General features: G+C 47.9%; 1 protein-coding gene and 1 long non-coding RNA gene across 4 annotated transcripts in view; one reads left to right on the top strand and one right to left on the bottom strand.

The window, feature by feature from the left end:
* Positions 1-22033, bottom strand: part of GLI3 (GLI family zinc finger 3) — a 270176-nt gene that overhangs the window by 189761 nt on the left and 58382 nt on the right. For 2 of the 3 annotated variants that reach the window (XM_049096343.1, XM_049096344.1), the window contains exon 2: positions 13182-13512. The exons of the other annotated variant lie outside the window; for it this stretch is intronic. In XM_049096343.1, the coding sequence (XP_048952300.1) occupies positions 13182-13308 (127 nt within the window). In that variant the 5' untranslated portion in view covers positions 13309-13512. The remainder of the gene's footprint in view (positions 1-13181; positions 13513-22033) is intronic. 3 annotated transcript variants of the gene reach the window in all.
* LOC112661260 (uncharacterized) lies at positions 13502-17491 on the top strand. The gene is made up of 3 exons (XR_003137560.3): positions 13502-13769; positions 15824-16333; positions 16692-17491. It is a non-coding gene; the product is annotated as an uncharacterized LOC112661260 (long non-coding RNA).

The following is a 22033-nucleotide window of genomic DNA, read 5'->3' as shown; positions in this document are numbered from 1 at the left end:
TGTGATCCTCATTGTATACATACAAAAACAAAGGCACATGTGTCCAAGAAAACACAGCTGGTAAACGACAGAGCCTGTTAGAATCCAGAGTCTGCTCACCCACTAGACTACCCTGCTTCCAAAGTTCTAGAGGAAGGTGAGAGGAAGAAGAAATATATAATTATTCCTATACAAAATTCCTGAAGTTAAAAAAAAACCCTTAAAGGAAATGTGCCAAAATAGCACAAAAATATTTCTATGAATTATTTTTTACTTTATGTTTCTATATTTCCCAATCATTTTCGAGTGCAGAGATAGTTGGTTTATTTTACCTTTACTTTTAATTCTATCATAAGTACTACCTTTACAATAAACCTCCAGTGGAGTCCAAATTAAGCTCACGTAGACTGAAAAATTATCCCACAAATTTATCTCCTAAAATCTGGTCTCAAACTATTTATTCCACCTCTTAAAATTCATGTGCCTGGCAGGCTTTTCTTATACTTATTAATAACTCTTTATACCGATACTGGGCTGGCTGTACAGCGATTTAAATAAACTTGTTTATTTAAAATGACTTTTTTAAAGATTAATCTATTTAGTAGTAATTTATTTATTTAGTGGTGAAAAAACACAATTTATTTCGTAGTAATCTCTACACCAACGTGGGCTCGAACTCATGACCCTGAGATCAAGAGTTGCAAACTCCATCAACCGAGCCAGCCAGGCACTCTGAAAATCATATGAGGATCTCTACACAAGTGCCTTCCAAACAACAGCAAATGCTCTAACCTCCCTCCCTGCCAAACTTGGTAACTCACCTTTCACCAGGCCATCCCAGAGAGGTAGAGAAGGGAAACCGCGTTACCAAGGATCATTACTGCCATGGGTCTTGCTCACATTTACTGAGCACTTACTAAAAGCCAGGCTGTGTGGAGGGTGCTCCCTCCGTCTACGTGAATCTGATTGAATGCTCCTAGGCCAACCAGATATGCAGTATCCATCACCCTAGTTATTCAGGTAAACATCCTGAGGCTTAGCAAGTTTAAGCAACCTGCTTGGAGTCATACTTCAGGTAAGTGGCCAAATCGGCATGACTCTCACCTACTACAAAGGCCTGGTTACCCCTACAGAGTCTCTGAAAGCTCTCAGCAAGCTGCTTTGCTCCCGATCTCTCTAGATGTATGTGGGAAGATTATCATCATTGCTAAAATTATTCTCCCTCTTCCTATAAAAGTTATCAGGAAAAGCCACTTCAGACTGTAGTCAAGTGACCTATTACCTGTCCAGAGTTTCCGGGTTCTGAATAGCTAGCTAATCTGCAAAGGAATTCTTAATACTGTCCTTCTGCGGGATTGTGTTGCAGGCGTGGATGCAAGAAGCAATCTGCGTACTTGGTTTGTGTTCAAGTTAACAACAGCTCCAACAGTTAAAGCCGTACATAGTTTATGGAAAGGGGCATATGTCCAATAGTTAAAGAAGCATATGGTTTATAGAGAAAGGGGGAAAACTTGCGCTTGGAAGCAGCTTTGCTTGGATTATTTACCAACAAATGAAAGGCCCTTCATGCCGCCCCAGAGCATACTCCCCTCCCACAGGCTGGAAAGGAATGCTGAATGAGTCCATAAAATCAGAGTCACACTAAGCAGAGACCTTCTCCCCAGCGAAAGATGATTATCGAATTATAGCAAATTTAAGAAAGTTTTCTCTCTCTTTTTTTTTTAATCAAGAACAAGACCAGGCTACTTCTTAAAATGCACTATTAGGAATTGTAACTGTTCCTAAAAGTGCCAGATAGATTTCCATCCATGCAATATTAAAACTAACAAGCGTCTTTTCAATTTCTTTTAATGATGGGGTATGCAATAAAAATACAGCACTGCTTCATTTAGCCAACGGAGCTGAAGCAAAGAGAACCAAAATAAATAAATAATAAACTTACATGGGCCACTTACCAAAAATAAAATCATTTAACTCAACCTTTTACAGGAGGTGCATGCAGCATTTTGAAAGCAAAAATTCTCATAACACAAACCTCTCCACTTAAAAATCACTGCCAGGGGCTGGAACCAGGGCAGGATGTTATTTCTTTTTCAATTTATTTTTTTTTTTAATGCTTGGGTATTAATGACATCAACTGCCATGTCGTATAATAAGGCAGCGTGGTATAATAAAAAGAGTAAGAAACGTACGTCCCAGACTTGCCTGCAGCACTTCATCGGTGTGTGACCTAGGGTAACTGAAAAGATCTCAGACTGTCAGTTGCCTTACATAACAGGCCACTAATAAAACTTGCCCCTCTTACTTGATAGGGTTTTCTGAGGGTTAAATAGTATGTGAAAAACATCTATATAAACTAAGGCATTTATGAAGGCCAGGCACCACCACTAATCTCTTCATTATCTGTTTGATAATAACACAAAGCAGGGTGGCAGGCTGCAAGTGCCGCGGGCCAGGAGCGGGGAGGCTGAGTTCCCCAACTGCTTCCCCTTATATCCAATGATACATCACCAGTCTTACTCCACCAAACCACTGCAGGGGATGATGCAGAAAAGTGCTCCGGAACCCCCCAGGGAACAAGCCAGTGCACACTTTCCCCAGGAACTAGGCTAAACATCTGCAGCATTTCTGCTGTTTCAGAAAAAGATTCAAGGTAATGACCTGTAATTACAACTGATCATCTCTTTCACCCACGTCTTTGATGTATCTTGGGTCAGGCTCCTAACTCACATTCACAAAGCAGGCCTACTTGAAATTTGCGTTGAAAAGATACATCTCTTCTCTACTTGCTTTTCTAAGACGACTGAAGACACTTGAATCTTCCTCAGGAAACCATTTTTTTTTTGTTTGTTTGTTTCTCCATAGACAATATTTACTAAAAAAGATCAAGCAAATTCCTTGAGGGTGATTGTTGGCAACCTACACCCGCTGCCTGTTTCTGTACACCCTGTGGGCTAACGAGTATATTTTACAATCTTAAATGGCTGGAAAAATCAAAAAGAAGAAGAGTATTTTATGGCATGAAAAGTATGTGAAATTCAAATTTCAGTGTCCGCAAATACACAGCCAAGCTCATTAGTTTTCCTATCATCTCTGGCTGCTTTTGCATTACAGGAACAGAACGGAGTAGTGACAGAGACCAAATGGCCCATTCAAAATCCTGAAATTGGGAATGCCTGGGTGGCTCAGTGGTTGAGCGTCTGCCCAGGGGGTCCTGGGATCAAGTCTCATCAGGCTCCCTGCAGGGAGCCTGCTTCTCCCTCTGCCTGTGTCTCTGCCCCTCTCTGTGTGTCTCTCATGAATAAATAAATAAATAAATAAATAAATAAAATCTTAAAAAAATCAAAAATTCTTGAAATTGTTAGTAGCTGGTCCTTAATGGAAAAAAAATGTACCATCCCTTGGCTTACCTGTCTCAGGACATGTTAGAACACCCATCAGTGAAATGATGGAGCATTTCCCCGGGAAACATACAAAATAAGGCAACACCATTTTCAAAGAACGCGGTATTGAATTGACGCTTCCAAACCTTAAGATGACTCTGAGGTGGATACTAAGATCACCCCATTTTACAGATGAAGGAATCAGGTTTAGGGAAATGACCTTCCCCAAAGTCACAAGTCAGTAAGTTGGGGATGGTATCAGTTTCTGATGATTCTAACCCTGATCATTTATATGGTGGTGAATGAAGGATTCGGGTTTTTCTCATATACCAGAAGAGACAGAACATGTTTCCTATTTCCTCTCTCCGTGTGCTAAGTGCTGAGATACATAATGAATTTTAAACATAAAATCTGAGGGGTGTGTGGTTAAGGGCTGGCCTTCTCATCCAGCATGGCATGTGTCCGGAGTTGTTTAGGCTTTGCTTTCTTTTTTAAAAAATAATCACAAAACAAACAAGCACACATTTTTGTGAAAAATGCCACACTCTCAGGGCGCACCTGGGTAGCTCAGTCAGTTAGGCATCCAACTCTTGATTTCAGCTCAGGTCATGATCCCAGGGTTGTGAGATCGAGCCGCACGCCCGGGCTCTGTGGTGTGCTCTCTCGCTTCTGGTGGGGGGTGGTGGAGAGGGCAGTGCCACACTCTCCTTGGAAATTGAAGGGGACACAGGCCATTTCTCACACCTCAAGCTCTGTAATGCGCCTTTTTTTCTAGTACAAGGAAACGCACCATCTGTTGAGCCAGATATATTCCCTCATGATCTGTTTTTGAAGGTAGGATCGTCCAGACCGCATGTACTTTTGCTAATAGGGATGGAGGAGGCTCATGCAAGAATCAAGTTGCAAGACTTCCAATTCCCACCAAATTGGGGAATCTCATGGCCAAATGAAGAAGCAAATGCAGTTGAGATTCCCAAAGGGTTGTTTCTGCCAGCTGTATGAAAAACTGGGCCCAGGGGTTTAGGTCTGGCTGAGTCAAAGAACATAAAGACACCCTGGCTCGGGCTGGCCGCTTTCCACTTGAGTCACAGAGACGCATCCATGTCAAGGTCCCCGTGTGCTCCTGCACAAAACCTGACCATCTGAGAGGCATAAAAACAGAAGGCTGCTGCCCTCATGGCTCCTAGGATTGTGGTTTTTCTCAACATGGAACCATCTGAGAAGTGCAGCCGTAGTGTTGGCTCAGTGGATACGTGGGCTGGAAGCTGGCATCGGGAGAAGGCTACCGGAAGGTGTTGAAGGTGGGTGCACAGACCAGGCTGACCTTCTTGGAGGAGGCCTGGGAAAGTCTTAGGTGAGTCTACTCAAATTCAGATTTTTCAGGAAAGCTGGTCAACCCCGGCCTAATCCTTCAGGGACATATTCAACTGAGTAACATACTATTAACGATTGCTCTGATGCTCCTAAACACTGCACCTTGGGTTCGAGGGCGTCTGCATAGTTCTGTTTGTTTGTTTTGTACTCTTCCCTCTTCTTTAATTCACATCTTGCTGACACAAGTGGAAATTCATATTTCTTGGCAGAAAAGCTTTAACTTTACTGCCAAGCCAGGCAGATAAAAATTCTTCCATCCTCATCTCATTGCCTGGAACCGTTCTACTCAAGTCTTCGGGAAGAGCTGGAGAAGACAGCAACCAAAACACATAACCCAGGCGATTTTATTGTGCCTGACAATTTTGTTAGTTCTACTGGGTCTCTTTAGTCTGTTCTGTAATTTATAGGGGGAAAAAAATTCCTAGGAAGGTCTAGCTAGCAAATGCAACAGCTCTCCCTATAAAATCAGTACATCTCAGCTCATTCAGCAGAACATTAGCAACCACTACAATTTCAATCCGGGCTCAGACACGGGTTGCCTCCCTTTGGCTCTTAGGTCGTGCAGCCTCACAAAGCGACAGTAAAGGAAGCTCGTCTTTATTTGTCTTCCTCCCTAGGCATTACTGGCTCTGGACTCCTGGGGAGGAGTGGTCCAGGAGAGGAAGAAGGAAACACTTTTTTATATTTCCACTTAATCTTCAAGTCTACAGCACAAACCTGTCTTTTCCGGTCCAATAACAGCATTTACCAATTACGGGTCTTCCATCCAAACACCGTTTCTGTGCAATATGGGCCTCTTTCTGTAACATTCAGGCTGCTGTCTTCCTTGCCAGGGGCTTCATAAATGACTCGGAGAAAAGCCGAGCTACACACCTGCACACCTGCCTTTCCTTTAGTTCTGTTCCTTCTTTTCCCCCACATTAAAGAGTGCTCTTCTAGTTCACCCCTGACCGCCACCCCCCTCCCAATGCTGGCAAGGAATGCTCATCCCCACCATCAGCTCGCCTCTTTCTTAGAGTCACCTCTCTCTGATTTGCCTTTTCTCAAGCCAAGTCTTTGCTGGGCCCAACACCACCTCCACCGGATATACCATCTTTCTTCTGTATACATCAGAACCACCGAACAAATCCTAAGATCTCCCGACCACCAATGTCTTGATCTCTGTGGCTCCCACCTGATGCCTGAAGTTGTCTCTAGTGTTTCCAAGAAGTGTCATTTGGCCAATGTAATGGTTTCCTCGCAGGATTGATGCTTCAGCACTCTTGCAGGGGCTGCACAAGCAACCTTTGAGTTACTTGTCCTTTCTCTATCATTTTAAATTTGAATAGCTCCAAAATGCAAATACCCAGGCCACTGTAAATTCATTTACCCTTTTAACAGGTTTAATAGAAATAAACACTGAAAAACTCCTGTACACACCCCTACACCATGAAGTTTTGAAAGGTGGTATTTTAACATGGTTGGATATTCCGGTGTTTCAATCCACATACAGAATCTAAAAAGAGGTTTAGTTTTTTTTAAGTAATGAAGCTCCACATTCTAGGAGCAGTTTTTATTAGCGTAAGAGAAAGCAATTGTGCAAGGTGAGGAATTAAAACCTGTTCAACAGACTGTACTCTCCAGCGGGTAAAGCGAATCTGTCGAAAACCTTTTGCTTTAGAGTAACCCCACTATAGAAACCACAGAAACCACCAAAAGTTTTAGTGAAATACTTCTTTACCCAACATGAACTGTCTTGCTGTGTTGCTATTTGAAGGTTTTAGGAGTTAAAATAATTTGCAAAGGCATCTTTCATGGGGGCTAGGAGGCTTTTCATTGCTTTTTAAAATGTCCCCCTCAAAATACATACTCTCGAGACCCAACTATGGAGTCCTTTCTCCACATGAACACTGGAAAAAAAAAAAAAAATGAGAAACCAAAAGTTACAGATTAGCTTAGCTTCCCTGATCCGGTTGTGAAGAGATAAATGTGCCACACAATTGCCACATGTCATTAAAAAAATGGTTCATTTTGGGGTCTCTTTCCCCACATGTACCACGGCTGCCCCTTGTTTTATCAAAAACTAGCTGCTGATGATACCACGTCCTGAACCTGTTTACCGCCCTGTCACACGACCACAGAAACGAACACCTAAACATCCCCTTAAAATCAAACAAGTGAACTCGGTCAAGTCACTAAACATCCCAACATTCTGAAACACTCAACCAAAGATATCAAAACCAGTGTTGCAAAGAAGCTTCAAAGCACAGAAAAAGAAAAAGAAAAAAATACACGCACAATACTGGCAATTGGGTTATCTTGTGAATCCTATAATCTCACACATTACGTCTTAATTCTGAACGCAAAGCAAACTCTTTGTGGCGTCTTGAAGACCGAAGCAGTCTTACAAGCTCCCATGATCCAATGAGCCTAAGAATCTTCTGGAAGCACCTGTGACTCCCCTGCTCACAAACCTTCCACAGCGCCCGGTGTCTACACAAGACCAACCCCAAGCTGCCTGGCCTACGTACAGTCTCTGAGCGTGAGGGAACCACCTTCAGCCTCCTTCCTCCACCGCCTCTGAGGCTACGCTGTCCCACCCAATGCCCACCAGGGCATCTCCTCAACCCTCTGTAACCACCTACGTATTTGTACACCTCGGCCACTAGAGCCACTAGAACGTGAGCTCCCTGAGGGCAGGGGCTGGATCGTGCTAGCTGCAGTAGCTCTTACACCAAGCAGACCACAGGCACCAGAGAATTCCTCTCTGGGAGGATCCGTAACTGAATGAAGATGCAATAGGACTAGCAGGTGCCATCCGGTTGGGATAGGGCAAGTCTGCTGCTGTGTTGTCTCCAAGGGAAGACAACCTGATCAGGATCAAGGCCCAGAGGAAAGGACTCTGGGGTGTCCGTGGGGGCCCCAGCAACGGAGCCCCAAGCAACAAGATGCCAGAAATGGAAGCACAGCTCTAAACAGGCGAGGGGTGGCAATGAAGGGAGAGAGGAGAGCAAATCACCTACGGCAGCATCTTGCCAGGGGTTGGGCCTGCCTCTTTATGCCCCTTTGACTGTGGCCAGATTACCGATTAAGAACAGCTTGTTGCTATTCAACAATTTAAGGCTGGTGTCCTTTGATGGCAGATAAAACGTCTAAGGACACCAAAGCAATGAGAGTGAAAACAAGCCAGCAGACAAAGGGCGAGTGAAGTGGACACACACTGCTCTTCCGCAGACTTCCTCTCTCCCAACAGTGGTGTCTCATCCGTTCCGTAGGTGGAGATTTTTCCTGTGTTCACGACTCACTTCATGGGAGTTACTGTGGAGATTAAAATTTAGCCCGTATATATGAGAGGCGCACAAAGTGATTCATAGTTTACAGATACCCATAAAATTGGAAATGCACCAACAAACACTTGGCTCTCCTTGACATCCTGAATTGTCAGGTTAGACATGTTTGCAGAAGGTATTGATGAGTTTTAAAGAGATACACACACAATCGATGGATTAAAGAATAACAATTTAAGAAATAAGCCTTTTTGCTAACACACAGAGAAAAGGGGGCAGTGGCGGGGGTGGGGGGGGTGGGGAGGAAGGTAACTGCCAATTCCCTGCAAGGGTAGGGCATTTTTATGTAGCACATGGATTTTTTTTTTTAAACTCTATCTTTCATCTTCTCTCTGGTGAGGACTGCATTTGCCACAGGCTGATAAGTGAATGTGGCAGGACTTCAAAACTCATGTCAGCCAAAGAATCTAGAGACAGAGAGGAAAAAAAATCAGACATAAAGCTGGTAAAAGGCAGCTATAAATTTTTTTAATGCCTTTTATTTAATTCTACCAGAAGATCACACAGCAATGTGATCTAGATTTGGTACATCTCTCCAACTCGACTCACGCACGCACATGGCCTAAATCCCATTCCTTACCCCAAAGATGTGGTTTTCATTAAACTAGTAAACCCAGGAAAGTTGCTTGTAAGACCAATGTGTTAATAAACTGTTTCCTCTGAAGACAGTTTGAACCTTCAGTTCACGAGGGGAATCGAGAACTGATGAAGGAAACAACAGGACGTAAGACGTAACTCTTCATGTAAAGATGAGAGCCCAGCCTGAAGCCGACAGCCATTATCTACAATTTAAATCAGTCCTCTGTGACCTGTGAAGAGGACTCCATCACTCTCATCCTGACTAAAAAGTAAGTCCATGAAAAGACAAAGCAAGAGCACTGGGCAAGTGAGCTCACACCGCTCTCGACTTTGCTCAAGAGATGGAGGCGGAGGGGACAGGAGGAGGATGTGGGCACAGGAGGCCGGTTAGGACGTCGTCTAACACCAGGGTTACCAAGGCATCCGCCTGAGGATTGACAACAGCAGCATCTGTAACCGAAACTCCGAAACTGCCACATGCCCATCAGCGGTAGGAAGGAGTCCCGGACTGTGGCGTCTTCACGCACAAGGGAAGGCCGCAGAGCAAGGTGCACACCCACCACTGCACAAGGCACGGATGCATCCCGTAAACATGATGCAGAGCAAGGCGGGAGAAGCGAGCCACAAACACCCGAGACATAAAAACAGCCACATCTCCTCTAGACCGGGTCAAAGTCGGGAGCAGGGTGTTCAAAGGGCTTATGACAGTGTGGTTCTGGGGTTTGGCGTTGGCTTCACAAATACGTTTGGTCTGGGAAAGTCTACAACATGTGCACTTTCCTACATGCATGCTTCCTTCAGGAGGGAGCAGAGTCAGTCCTCGAAACTTCTAGACCATTCCTAAACACCCTCTTCTTCGGATTCAGCTCCCGTGCTCCCCATTCCCAAGCATATAGCATGCTCACAACTGTGTGTTTCAGGTAGTTTAATACAAATAGATCCAAACTTGCACCATATAAGGAAGTGTGACTCGACAGACAAAAACAAAACAAAACAAAAACAAAACTCCCTAACTGGCAGGAGTGGGGCGGGGGGTTGAACAGGCAGTTCACTGAGGAAGAAATTCAAATGCACCAGAAGAAAAGAAGACATAGTTTTTAACTTCATTACATAATGAAGGAAGTGAACGCTGAAACCCACATCGGTTTTTTCGTTTGTTTGGCCTTGAGACCAAATTAGGAAGTGTTGGTAAAAGCTGAGTAAAGGACAAAACACGACTGCCCGCAGGGTAGAAGCAGTACCTCGGGCACACTCACATTTCTGTCCACCAGTTCGGTGACCTGTATGGCAAGTCTTTAAGGTGTATACCAGATGGCCCGACACCCCCTTTGGCCGGAAGTACCCAGGGGAGTCCCATAGACTCCACGCAAAGACTTAGCTTCAAGGAGGCTTAATGAAACATTCCGTGCAACAGAGGAATGACCTCCTAAATGACCAACCACAGGAGACCCATAACATCCACGAAGCAGAGAGAAGACAGAGGCGGGGGACGAGGGAGGACACGCCGACCTAAATGGTAGCGGCGGTGGTTACCTCTGCGCAGCCGATTATGAGTGGTCCTTATTCTCTTCCACTTGCTGCATTTTCTAACATTTTTTCTCAACTTAAAAAGTCTGCAAAGAATATTTAATTGGACACCGGGGTGGCTCAGTGGTTGAGCACCTGCCCCTGGCTCAGGGTGTGATCCTTGGTCTCGGGATCGAGTCCGGCATCGGGCTCCCTGCATGGAGCCTGCTTCTCCCTCTGCCTGTGTCTCTGCCTCTCTCTCTGTGTCTCTCATGAATAAATAAAATCTTTGAAAAAAAAAGAATATTTAATTTAGGGATAGATATGTCTTTTCAGAGGTCTGTCAAGCTCAGCCATCATCTACGTCTTACATGGAACGCGCCTTGGCTCTTTAAGAGAGCTCTTGGTCTTTGTGAAACAGGAGTTAGTGGTAAATACGAGCAGTGCCAGAGCCCTCACCGCAATGCCACAATCAAGTATTTGCTTGAGCATTTTGTTCCCCCTTTCCTGAATCCCCCTCAGGGCCGGGAAGGAGGTATTACACACTCTTTGAGCTCAGGCCCAGTTTAACCCTGATTTCCCAGACAAAATGCAACCTGCGAGGATTCATGCGTCTCTCTCCTCCCTGCAGCAAACACCCAGCTGACTCAGCGCAGCGCTATTTATTAATCATTCTACGTGCAATCACACTGTTCTAGAAAAAGGGCAATGTCTTCCACTGCGAGCTCACACCGTTTCCCAGCTCTTCTGACCATCTAGGGCTCTAGGCACTGCATTGCCAGGTCACTCCGTCCAGCTTCTCACCTGAGCTTTGAGCGGCGTTAGGATTCAAAAGCAGCCTTGATTGCAGAATTTTCAAAGATTGCTCAGAACTCTGGAGGAGATGGGATTTCATGGCCTTTTCTATCATCTAAGTAATTGTATCACAGGTTTCACTAAATGGTACGTGTTTGCCTTCTGTAAGTGAAAACTTCAGGAATCTGAAAATCTTTTCCCAGGAGGAGAACTGAGAAGGAGATAATGAGTTGAAGTACGTAAGGAAGGAATTAGACGGGAGAGTGTCCAACTCCACCGTAGAGCTGTCACTACATTGAGGCAATGTGAAGATATACAAGTGCAGAAAAAAAGACTAGAAGGAAATGTGCTAAAATGTTAATTTTCACTCATCCGTGATAGTGGAATAATAAGGGGGAATTTCAGTTTCTTGTGCTATATTTTTCAATATTTCCTACATTGATTAAGTGCTGCCTTGTTTTTTTTGTTTTTTGGGTTTTTTTTTTTTTTTAATTTATTTACTCATGAGAGACGCACAGAGAGAGAGGCAGAGACACAGGCAGAAGGAGAATCAGGCTCCATGCAGGGAGCCCGATGTGGGACTTGATCCCAGATCCTGGGATCACGACCTGAACCGAAGGCAGCCACCCAACCGCTGAGCCACCCAGGCGTCCCAAATACTGCCTTGTTATTAGAAAATCATAATCGAATGCTACAGAACACAGAAAGTGCAGTAAGACAGAAAGAACAAAGGCTGAGCAGCAAGGGTCCTGGGATTCAGGGCTTCTCCCAACACTCAAGCTCATGGTTTCCAGCACCTCCTTCCACGGGTCTTCCTTCCAAAGTATGCCAAAGCTCAACACCTAAGTCCCCTGAAGATCCCCTTACTCACTGCAGAAAACATTTGACATTTATTTATTATCTAAAAGGGGGTTTGATAAAGGAAAAATAAAGGAAAGACCCAAGAGCTTATTTTATCTGTTTCTACTAGGAATTCTCTCCTACATTTTAATGGTGTTTTGTTGAGGGGAAGGAGGTCTCTCTCTCTCTCTCTCTCTCTCTCTCTCTCTATTTTTACCCACAAAAGCTAAACAGAGCGTACCCTCACACTGACTCAAAGAATAAGATAATGTGAACAACTCCAAAACGAGGCAGGGGATTCACACATGCTGCTCGAGTCCCAACGCCTCATTTCAGCTGGATCCCTAGGAGCCTTCACTGCCCGACCACAGGCCTGTGGGAGAGGAGACGGAGAACAGCCGTGAACAGTCACCACGGAGGATCCCAGCATTGAAAGGTTTGCACAACGGCCTTTCTATCAACCAGCAGAATTAGACGGTCAGATGAAAAAGTGTAGACATTCAGTGGGCTATAAGGATGAAATAGTCTCAAAATCATCCTCAGCACCACCTCCCTTGGTCACAGCGTATCCGGAGGCCCTGTAGCTGGGTCGTGCACACGGCAGTGGAGCCAACAACGCTGAGACATCCCAGCTACCCCGGTCCACCCTCTGACCTGGGCTCTAACACACTGCCGGGGAGTAGGGGAAGAGCCTTCAGCAGCGGAGCTAAGATTTTTCCCTGAAGTAAAGTTAACACCCAGTTCCCCACCTACCATTAGCACCTCGTATTTAACAGGACACTTGAAGAGCTTTGCATTCACCATCTATCTAACACTGCTATGCAGCAACTTTGCGAGCTATGAAGGTTACTCCACATTTACAACTGTGGAAACTGAGGCTCAAAGAGATAAAGCACCTTATTCAAAATCCCATGGGAACAGCAGTCAGGGCAAGACAGACAACCGATCAGGATGGCTGGCCAAGGAGTGTGGCCCTCCTACCAGCAGCACTCGGGCAGCACCCGGCCCTTTGGAGGGGGGACCGCTGTCAGCCCCTTAGCGCTGGTCCCCTATCTTCCTGCCAAGTCAAGCTGTCACGACGATGGTTATGCTTTCAATTTGTATCCTGCCACAGGTAGATGAATGGTAGGTGCTTCTGCAACTCGTGGAGCCTGGCTCATCTTGGGGGATGGAGCCCCCGTGAGCACCGGGCTGGGTGAGCCGAGCCATCCCTGACAGACACATGGACAAGAACTGTTGTGAAGAACCAAGTGAATAGCTTAACACCCTCCCTCTGAGCGCTCTCCTCCCTCGTGTCTTCCCTCATATCCCACGTGACTTGAAGATACTTTCTTCTAAGGCCAGAGTCTGGCTCTCATTTCTGAGAAGGAATTTTTTTTTAAACCCATGTTAGTATTACCTTGACAATCTCTAGGATGCAGCCATGGAATGACTAGATCTGTGGTCCTGCACGGAGCTGGGTAACAGGTTGGCAGTCTATACCTAGTAGAATATTCTCCCATCATTTTTCTTCGGTCTTTTCCCATTCTTCACTAGCCAAAAAGGACCTGTCAGAAGACCGACTAGAACATTCCAAACCAGGTTCCTCTCCTCAGCACAGTCTTTTCTGAGTCACGGACTCCCGCAAAGCAGAAAGAACCTTGGGGAATTCCGTAGGCACTCTATCAACCCGCCTCCAGCCAACGAGCGGCCTTGAGAAGCATCTGCGTTCACTCCCAAGTGGAAGTGACCTGGGGCAGACAGGAAGAAAAGTAAAAGTTGTCAGAACCTGAGAACAAAAGCAAAGCTTGTCCACGTCGGTTCTTAGAACTTTCTAGGTTTGGTCATTATATGCCGGACACACACGTAACCACTGCCACGTGGGCTTTTGTTTGTTTCTGAGACGTGCTGAGGGATCACAGAAGTATCTGGCCAACTCTACAAACTATCCTAATTTTTATATTTCCTCCAAAGGACATAAAGGGCAACGTAGAGCAGATTCCTGACGGTATGTGACTGAACAAATGATTTAATGTAGGATGGTTTCATGTATTCTACAGGATAAAAGCTGCACCAACGTGCACAAGGCATTTATAGTTAGAATATAATCAAACAACAGGGGCACCTGGGTGGCTCAGGGCTTGAGCATCTGCCTTTGGCTCAGGTCCTGATCCTGGGGTCCTGGGATCGAGTCCCACCTCGGGCTCCCTGCTCAGCGAGGAGCCTGCTTCCCCCTCCTTCTGCCCCTCTATCTCCACTCCTGCTCTGTCTCTCGCTTTCTCGCTTTCCAGTGAATTAAAAAATCTTTTAGACAATATAATAAAAATATATTAACTTTCTAATTGTTCATAAATTTCAGACGGCAATTTTACCCCACGGACCATCAATTCAGGGTGGCCGGCGGGCCGTCTCCTGTTCCTATCTGGGCCACTGGTTTTCCTGGCTGACTGAGTCCCAGCCAGGCGGGTCAGCCCCCGCGCCCCCCATAACCCACACTTCGTGGGACGGCCCCTGCCTGCGAGCGGGATGGGGGGCTGACCCTCACCCTCTGGTTTTCGGACCTGCCTCCTGGGGCCTCCGCCTCGCGGGCTAGCCAGGCCGCGCCGGGGGTCCAGCGGCTCTGCCCCCACCCACCGGTCGCCCAGGCCCCCCGGGCCTGCATCACCCCCAACCCGCTTGCCCACTTCCTGCGCCCGAACACCTGGAGCTCCGGGTTGTTCTCCAGCCGGTGGAGCGAGGCCAGGCCGCCCGGGCTCACGGTGGCCCTTGGCTGACCTGCGGACGCGGGAAGCGCGCCTCGCTCACGCACCCTCATGCACACACACTCATGCACACAGTCACACACACACTCACACATGCACACACTCTCTTCATCGTCCCTCCTGCTCCTTCTGGAGGCCGTGCTCGCAGCTGCCCTCGGGGTCACGGCGGCGTCTGTGGCGGACGCACTGGCCGAGGCGCTGAGGCCTGGCTGCTCACGTCAGGCCTGACCCCCTGACCCCCTGACCCCGGGCGGTGCTGGACGTCCGGCCTGTACCCCCGCGGGGCTCCCCTTGCGAGTCCTCAGGGGACCCTGAGGCCGCCCCATCAGGAGCACCCCGCGTGGGCCCCATCAGCCTCCCCCGTGTCTGGAACCCTCGGCCATACGTGTGGGGGCTGCCATGGAGTGGTGATACCGGCCTGAACGGGGCGCACGGGCCAGGGCCCCCCCAGGTGCTCGCCTTCCGCGCCCCGTCCTCTGTGGGAGCTGAGGAAACCAACAGCACCGCTTTGGGCCTCAGTGTGAAACACGAGGTGACAGCAGCTCCCCTTCGGAAACTTCGGGGTGCAGGAAGCGAGGTTTGGTCTAGCAACTTCTCTGGAGAAGCCAACACCGTGGGGGCGAAGTCTGTTCCAATTTGCCTCCAAACATGAGTAACGACACAGCAGCAGCAAGAGCGACTGAACGTCAAGACCCTCCACAGCTCTGATTTCCTCAGCTCCTCACCACAGCCCTATGGATTCCCAGTTAGCCAACGGGAAAACCAAAGCTCAGAGAGGGTAAAAAACGTCCCCCAAGGTCACAAAGCAGAGGCAGAAACAAAGCCTGGGCCTAGGGAATCCCCAGCACACGGACTCAACCCTGGACAGCACAAGCCCCGGCACCACTGTCACTTGAGGCAGGTCTGAGCTTGTCCCCTGAGCTCAGGGTCGCACAGAGGATGAAGGAGGAGGATGGTGACATGGGCAAGCCAGCACGATCATCTGAATCGAGTATGGTGACCAACCAGTGTCAGCTGTCCCAACCAGCCTGTCATGATATCCCACCTCAGTGGGATTTAACATGCACTCAAACCAACTCAGTGGGATTTAACATGCACTCAAACCCCATTGCTTGTACCCTACATGTGCTGGGGTTGACCCAGTGATGTCCTCAGAGACTCCTCCAGATGCCAGGGAGGGAGCTGGGTTCCAAGCAGAGGGACACCGAATGCCCCCTCCACCGCTTTGTCCCAGGTTCTGACAAATCCTGTTCAGACCCGGGACAACTCTCTGCCTCCCCCTCCCTCTCTCCCTCTCCAGGTGCTTGGCCCGGCTTGGCCCCACAACCTCCTCATTCAGTCGTAAGAAACAGAACAAGATGTGAATTCACGCAAACAGATGCCCAAAGTTAGCTGTGCAAACAGGAGCCTCCCAGCGCCGGGCTGAACTCAGCTGGGACAGCCTGCCTCCTCACCCTTCAAGTGTCTAAGACAACCTGCTTCTTTAGCCCTAGGCTACTGAGAAAAATGAAAGGTCCCAAACTTAATTTGGCGAGGATTTCCTCCAAGGCACCACTTCCCGAATCTTCAACGAGTTGCAGTGCTCCAGTCTGGGCTGGACTTGAAGGCGGCTTATTGATCGCCCGGGCTGCAGCCCAGCTCCTCGGCTCCACTGCCCGGAGGGGGCTGGGATCGGGGGCCCAGGAAGAGCGGGGGCCCTGCCCTCCCCTGGGCACCTGTAAAACCCTTCTCTGAATTTCAAGGCGATGGCCAAGCTGTTCTCCAGAAAGCACACACCAGACTAAAATAAAGGACCAGACGCAAGCCAGAAGTAAGTGGTGCATGGGACCAAGAAGGGGGGTAACTGCATTCATTCCTGCCTAACTCACCCCCTTACTGAGCCCTGCCTGTGTGCACAGGGCGCTGTGCCAGGTGCTCATGGGACCATCTCCATCCCTCCCTCTGGGAGCCTACGGGCAGGCCCCGTTACAGGTCTGTACTCTAGTGGGGGTGAGGGCAGGCTGGCTGGGGGGTGGTCAGCAAAGGCCTCGGGGGACTCTCATACTGAATAATGGGAAATATCCCGAGATGCCAGCATTGGAGGGGGAGAAAAGTGTGGGGTGAATGGTAGCAGAGGAGGTCGGTGCATTCGAAGAACAAAAATGTACAGGCCACTATTGTGATTTCAGACAGAGAGGAAGATCTCATCCTGATGGGCCTTTTGGAAGCCAGGGGCACTGGAAGTGAAAAGACTAACATGGGGGCAAAATAAGGCCAGGTCCATTACCACCACCAGTTTGCAGGCGAGGAGACCCAAGTGCCAAGAGGCAAAGAACACGTGCGGTAGTGGCAGCAGGGGGAACGTGAGCTCCTTCCGACACCAGGACCCAAGCCTTTGATCCAGCTCCACTTTTCTGAGGCTTTAGAATGTAGACATTTAAACAAAGCAAAAAAGAATTTGCAATGGGAAAAAGACCGTCTCTTCAACAAATGCTGTTGTCAAAACCAGACAGCCACATGCAAAAGACTGAAATTGGACCACTTTCTTACACCGTACACAAAAATAAACTCAAAATGGATTAAAAACCTAAATGTGAAACCTGAAACCATAAAAATCCTAGAAGAGAACACAGCCAGTCATGTCTCTGACATCCGTAGGAGGAACATTTTTCTAGATAGGTCTCCTGAGGCAAGGGAAATAAGAGCAAAAATAAACTACTGGGACTGCATCAACATAAAAAGCTCTGCACAGTGAAGGAAGCAATCAACAAAACTCAAAGGTAACCTAGGGAATGGGAGACAGATCTGAAAAAGGGTTAGTATCCAAAATATATAAAGAACTTATACAGACCAACACCCAAAAAACAACCCAATTTAAAAATGGGCAGAAGGGATCCCTGGGTGGCACAGCGGTTTGGCACCTGTCTTTGGCCCAGGGCGCGATCCTGGAGACCCGGGATCGAATCCCACGTCGGGCTCCTGGTGCATAGAGCCTGCTTCTCCCTCTGCCTATGTCTCTGCCTCTCTCGCTCTCTCTCTGTGACTATCATAAATAAATAAAAATAAAAAAAAATAAAAAAATAAATATTTAAAAAATAAATAAATAAATAAAAATAAAAAAATAAAAAATAAAAATGGGCAGAAGAAACAAGCATTTCTCCAATGAAGACATCCAGATGGCCAACAGACACTTGAAAAGATGCGCAACATCACTCATCATCAGGGAAATACAAACCAAAACTACACAATGAGACATCACCTCACACCCGTCAGAATGGCTAAAATTAACACCACAAGAAACACAGGTGTAGTCGAGATTGTGGAGAAAGGGGAGCCCTCTTGCACTGCTGGTGGGAATGCAAAGTGGTGCAGCCACTCTGGAAAACAGTGTGGAGGCTCCTCAAAAAGTTAAAAACAGAGCTCCCCCATAATCTAGCAATCTCGCTCCGGGGTATTTGTCCAAAGAATATAAAAACACTCATTCAAAGGGATACACACACACATACACACACACCCCATGTTTATAGCAGCATTACCTACAACAGCCAAATTATGGAAGCAACCCCAGTGTCCACGGCTAGATTAATGGACAAGGAAGATGTGGTACATACATACAATGAACTATTATTCAGCCTTAAAAAAGAATGAAATCTTGCCATTTCCAACAATATGGATGGAGCTAGAGTGTATTATGCTAAGCGAAATGAGTTAAAGAAGGACAAACAGCATTCAATCTCATTCATAGGTGGAATTTAAGAAACAGGTGAGCAAGGAAAAAAGAAAGACAAGCAAGCCAAGAAACAGCCTCTTACCACAGAGAACTAACTGATGGTGACCAGGGGTGGGGGGCGTGGGGGAAATAGGTGATGGGGTTAAGGAGTGCATTGGTCCTAGTGTACACTTGAAACTAATATAACCCTGAATGTTAGCTAGCCTGAGATGAAATAAAAGGTAGAAATTTAAAATGTCCAATTTGATGGAAGGATGATCATCAATAAGCAGTTTATCAAAGAGACATGGGGACTGAAGACAAACTGCAAAGTGAATCAAATTTAAAACCAGAGATAGATCAGCAGAGACAAGTAAGGAGCATTAGGTTTTTAAAGATTTTATTTATTTATTCATGAGAGACACAGAGAGAGAGAGAGAGAGGCAGAGACACAGGCAGAGGGAGAAGCAGGCTCCATGCAGGGACCCTGACGCGGGACTCGATCCTGGGACTCCAGGATCACGCCCTCGGCCAAAGGCAGGCGCTAAACCACTGAGCCACCCAGGGATCCCTGTAAGGAGCATTTTTAATCACACAAAGCTGCTGCAAACAACTAACGTGCTCCCCGGTAGAAATTCCCCATGCCTCCTGGCCTCGGCCTGCCAAGCAGGACAACGCTAGGGCACTGTATCCCGGTAGGATGCCTAATTCCTCCCATCTTTCCCCAATTATTTTATTGTGGTAAAATACACAACATGAAATTTACTATCCTAACCACTTTTACGTGTGCAGTTCAGTGGTTTTAAGTACATTCATCCTGTTGTATAACCATCACCACCCTCCAGCTCCAGAACTGTTTATATCTTCCTAATGCACGACTTTTGATGAGGCTCTGCTTTATGCAACATCACTCACAATTCCATAAACATTCCTAAAACCCTGCCATGTGAGAGACGGGGCCAGGTGGCAGTGCGCCAACACAGATACAACGCGGCTCAGAGGCTGCTCGCAGGACTGGACCAATGCAGGATCAAGTCAGCGCTCAAGCAGATTGCGGGTGCTGCGGCCGCTGGCCCAAGGACAACGAGGGCCCAGCTGTGACCCAGCTGGGAGGACGCTGGCCCAAGACGGCATGCAAATGTCACAGTGCACCAGAAGCCACCTAAGCAGCTTCTCTCCTCTGGAACAGAAAGTTCCAGAAGAGGGCAAACAGGTGCATGACCCAAAACCCTGAGAAAGTTTTTAAAAATTAACTCGATGTTTCCCCACACGCAGCTTCCGCTGGGAGCCCAGTGGACAGCACGTAGGTGGTGGGTCAGATCCATGAGACCCAACTGGAGGCCACCAAGAAGCAGTGCTTTAATTCCACAGCCACACGTCCAAGTCCCTGAGGCAGCCACCAGCACTGCAGAAGCCACCGCACTGACCACCCTGGATTACCTCCTTTGGAAAGATCGTCTGCTCTTACCGCCAAGATGGTATAAAACAAAAAGGCCTTGCCTTTGATCTACAAGGAACTCACCGTCCCCTCTCAAGAGGAAAGGAGAGCTATGTCTCCAGTCGCACACGTTAGGGCTGCACCAGACTGAACCAGGCACCCGGGCACCATCGGTCCACAAAACAGATGGATCCCCATCCCTGGGAGCTCAGGGATACAGCAAACGGGCAGCAGTTGTGAGAGGGTGTCAAAAGCTAGAGGTGAATAAAAGGATGGGTGACGTAAGTGGAATCGGGCCCCCGAGGGGTGGGTGGAAGGCCAGCTGGAGCCAACAGGTGATCCCCGTGGATCTCACTGACACGCTGACATTAGAGCTCAGACCCAAAGGAGATGGGGCAATTGGCCACAGAAGAAGAAGGAACTGCTGCACGGGAGGCTTCAAACCAGCCCGTGTGGCCGGAGCAGAGACAGAGAGGGCCGGAGGGAGGGGGCAGGGGGGACAGCAGAGCATGCGGGCCTCAGAGGCCTGTGTGAGGACCCCGGCTCCCAGGGATGGGGGCCTAGACTGAACTCTGATCAGGAGAGCACGGTCCCATTTATTTCCATAAAAGCTCACTCTGGCTCTGTGCTGACCAGAGACCACGGGGAAGCCAAGAGGGACGCAGGACGCAGAGCTCTCGGGGCCATCCGGAAAGGAGCTAGAGGCGGTTTATGAAAGCTGGGCCAGCAGAATGTCCTAACAAGCTGGACTCAGGTCACATGCATGTACGAGAAAGGATACGGTTCCAACATTTGGGGCGTGAAACACAGGAAGATGGCCTTGCCGCCAACTGGGGATGGGAAAGGTGGGCATGCACCAGTTGGGGGTGGGGGGGAGCTGGAAATCAGCGCCTTGTTCAATCTCACGTGTAAGAGGTCTACGAGATACTGCAACGGGAGGTTCTCACAGGTAGTTGAATATATGTGTCTGAAGCTTTGGAGAGAGAGGTCTGGGCTGGAAAGACCAATCTGGGAGTTAGAAGCAAGCCAAGAAATCGATGGCATTTGAATCCGTAAGCCTGGCTGCTCCCGCTGAAGGAACACACGGAAGGGGAGGAGAAGACCAGGGCTGAGCTCCCGGCCTCGCCCAAATTAAATAGTTGGAGGAAAGAGAAGCCAGCAAAGAGTATGGACAGGCAGTGAGCAGAAAGCAGAAAACAGGCAGAGATGTCAAGTAAAGACAGTACCCTGGGGGGCTCAGTCAGCTCGGCTCATGACCTCAGGGGTTGTAGGGTCGAGCCCCACGTCCCCAAGCATGGAGTCTGCTTGAGATTCTGTTCCTCTCCCTCTGTCCTTCCCTGTACTCGCTTGCCCTCTCCCTCTCCCTCTCTCGCTCTCTCTCTCTCTCTCTCTCAAATAAATAAATCCAAGCACATTGAAGAGGGCAAAGAGCTGGGTCCAGGGCCGCTGCCAACAAGCCAAGTCGGGATCCCCCAAGTCAGCCACGTGGGGTCCCTGATGGCCTCGCAAAGCAATGTCCATGCCGTGAGGGACACGGGGAAAAGCCAGAGCGAGTGTTCGAGGGAACAGCTGGCGGGCCCATGGAGACAGTGAATACAAACACTTCTGAAGACGCGCTGCTGAGACAGAGGGGCCACTGGTGTGCGTGAACAGGGTCAAGAGTCCTGTTTGTTTCTTTTACAAGGGTGGGTATTTATATACGATTAGGAGCAATCCAGCAGAAAAGCAAACTAGATGACCTAGAAGGGAGGGGGCGACGGTGGGAATGACAGCTTGGAGAAGGTGATGGGGTGGGACCAGGGGACATTTATAGACTCTCTAGGGTTATCTGTGCCAGCCGGGGCACAGCAGAGCGTGTGATCCCAGGAGGTGAGGAGATGTGGTTGTAGGAGCTGCTGCAAGTTCCCCTCTGTTGGCTTTAATTTGCTCGGGAAAGTAGCAAAGTCGGGCTATTGGCAGAGCAACAGGAGGAAGAAATTTCTGGTGAGACGGGTAAAGAACAGAAAACCACTCTTCCAGGTGGAATGGGAAAGCGGAAGAACCGGAGACATACGCTTCCAGAAAGTTACATATTCAAGGCCCCAAAACAAATGATGGGGGATTACCCTTTCTATGGTCCCCTCAACAAAAATCAAGTGTGCTTAGTGGAATAATGTGACTTCATTCTAACAGGCTCCTATTTCTCAAATTTCTCAAGAGCGGTCATCTGAAACTGTAAACATTACAGGGATGTTGAGAGATGATCTTAGGATCTGTAAGGACCTATTATTTTATACGGATCTGATACTACCTCGCTCACCTACTGAGAACACCTAATCGACACGGCCAAGGACCAAGATACGTCAAGGATGCTCAAAAAGAAGGAAGGAGATCTGTGTCCTCCC

The sequence above is a fragment of the Canis lupus genome, chromosome 18, assembly GCF_003254725.2.
Source record: "Canis lupus dingo isolate Sandy chromosome 18, ASM325472v2, whole genome shotgun sequence".
NCBI classification, from domain to species: Eukaryota; Metazoa; Chordata; class Mammalia; order Carnivora; family Canidae; genus Canis; species Canis lupus.
The sequence above is the reverse complement of the archived record's forward strand: the minus strand, read 5'-3'. Positions and strand labels throughout refer to the sequence as shown.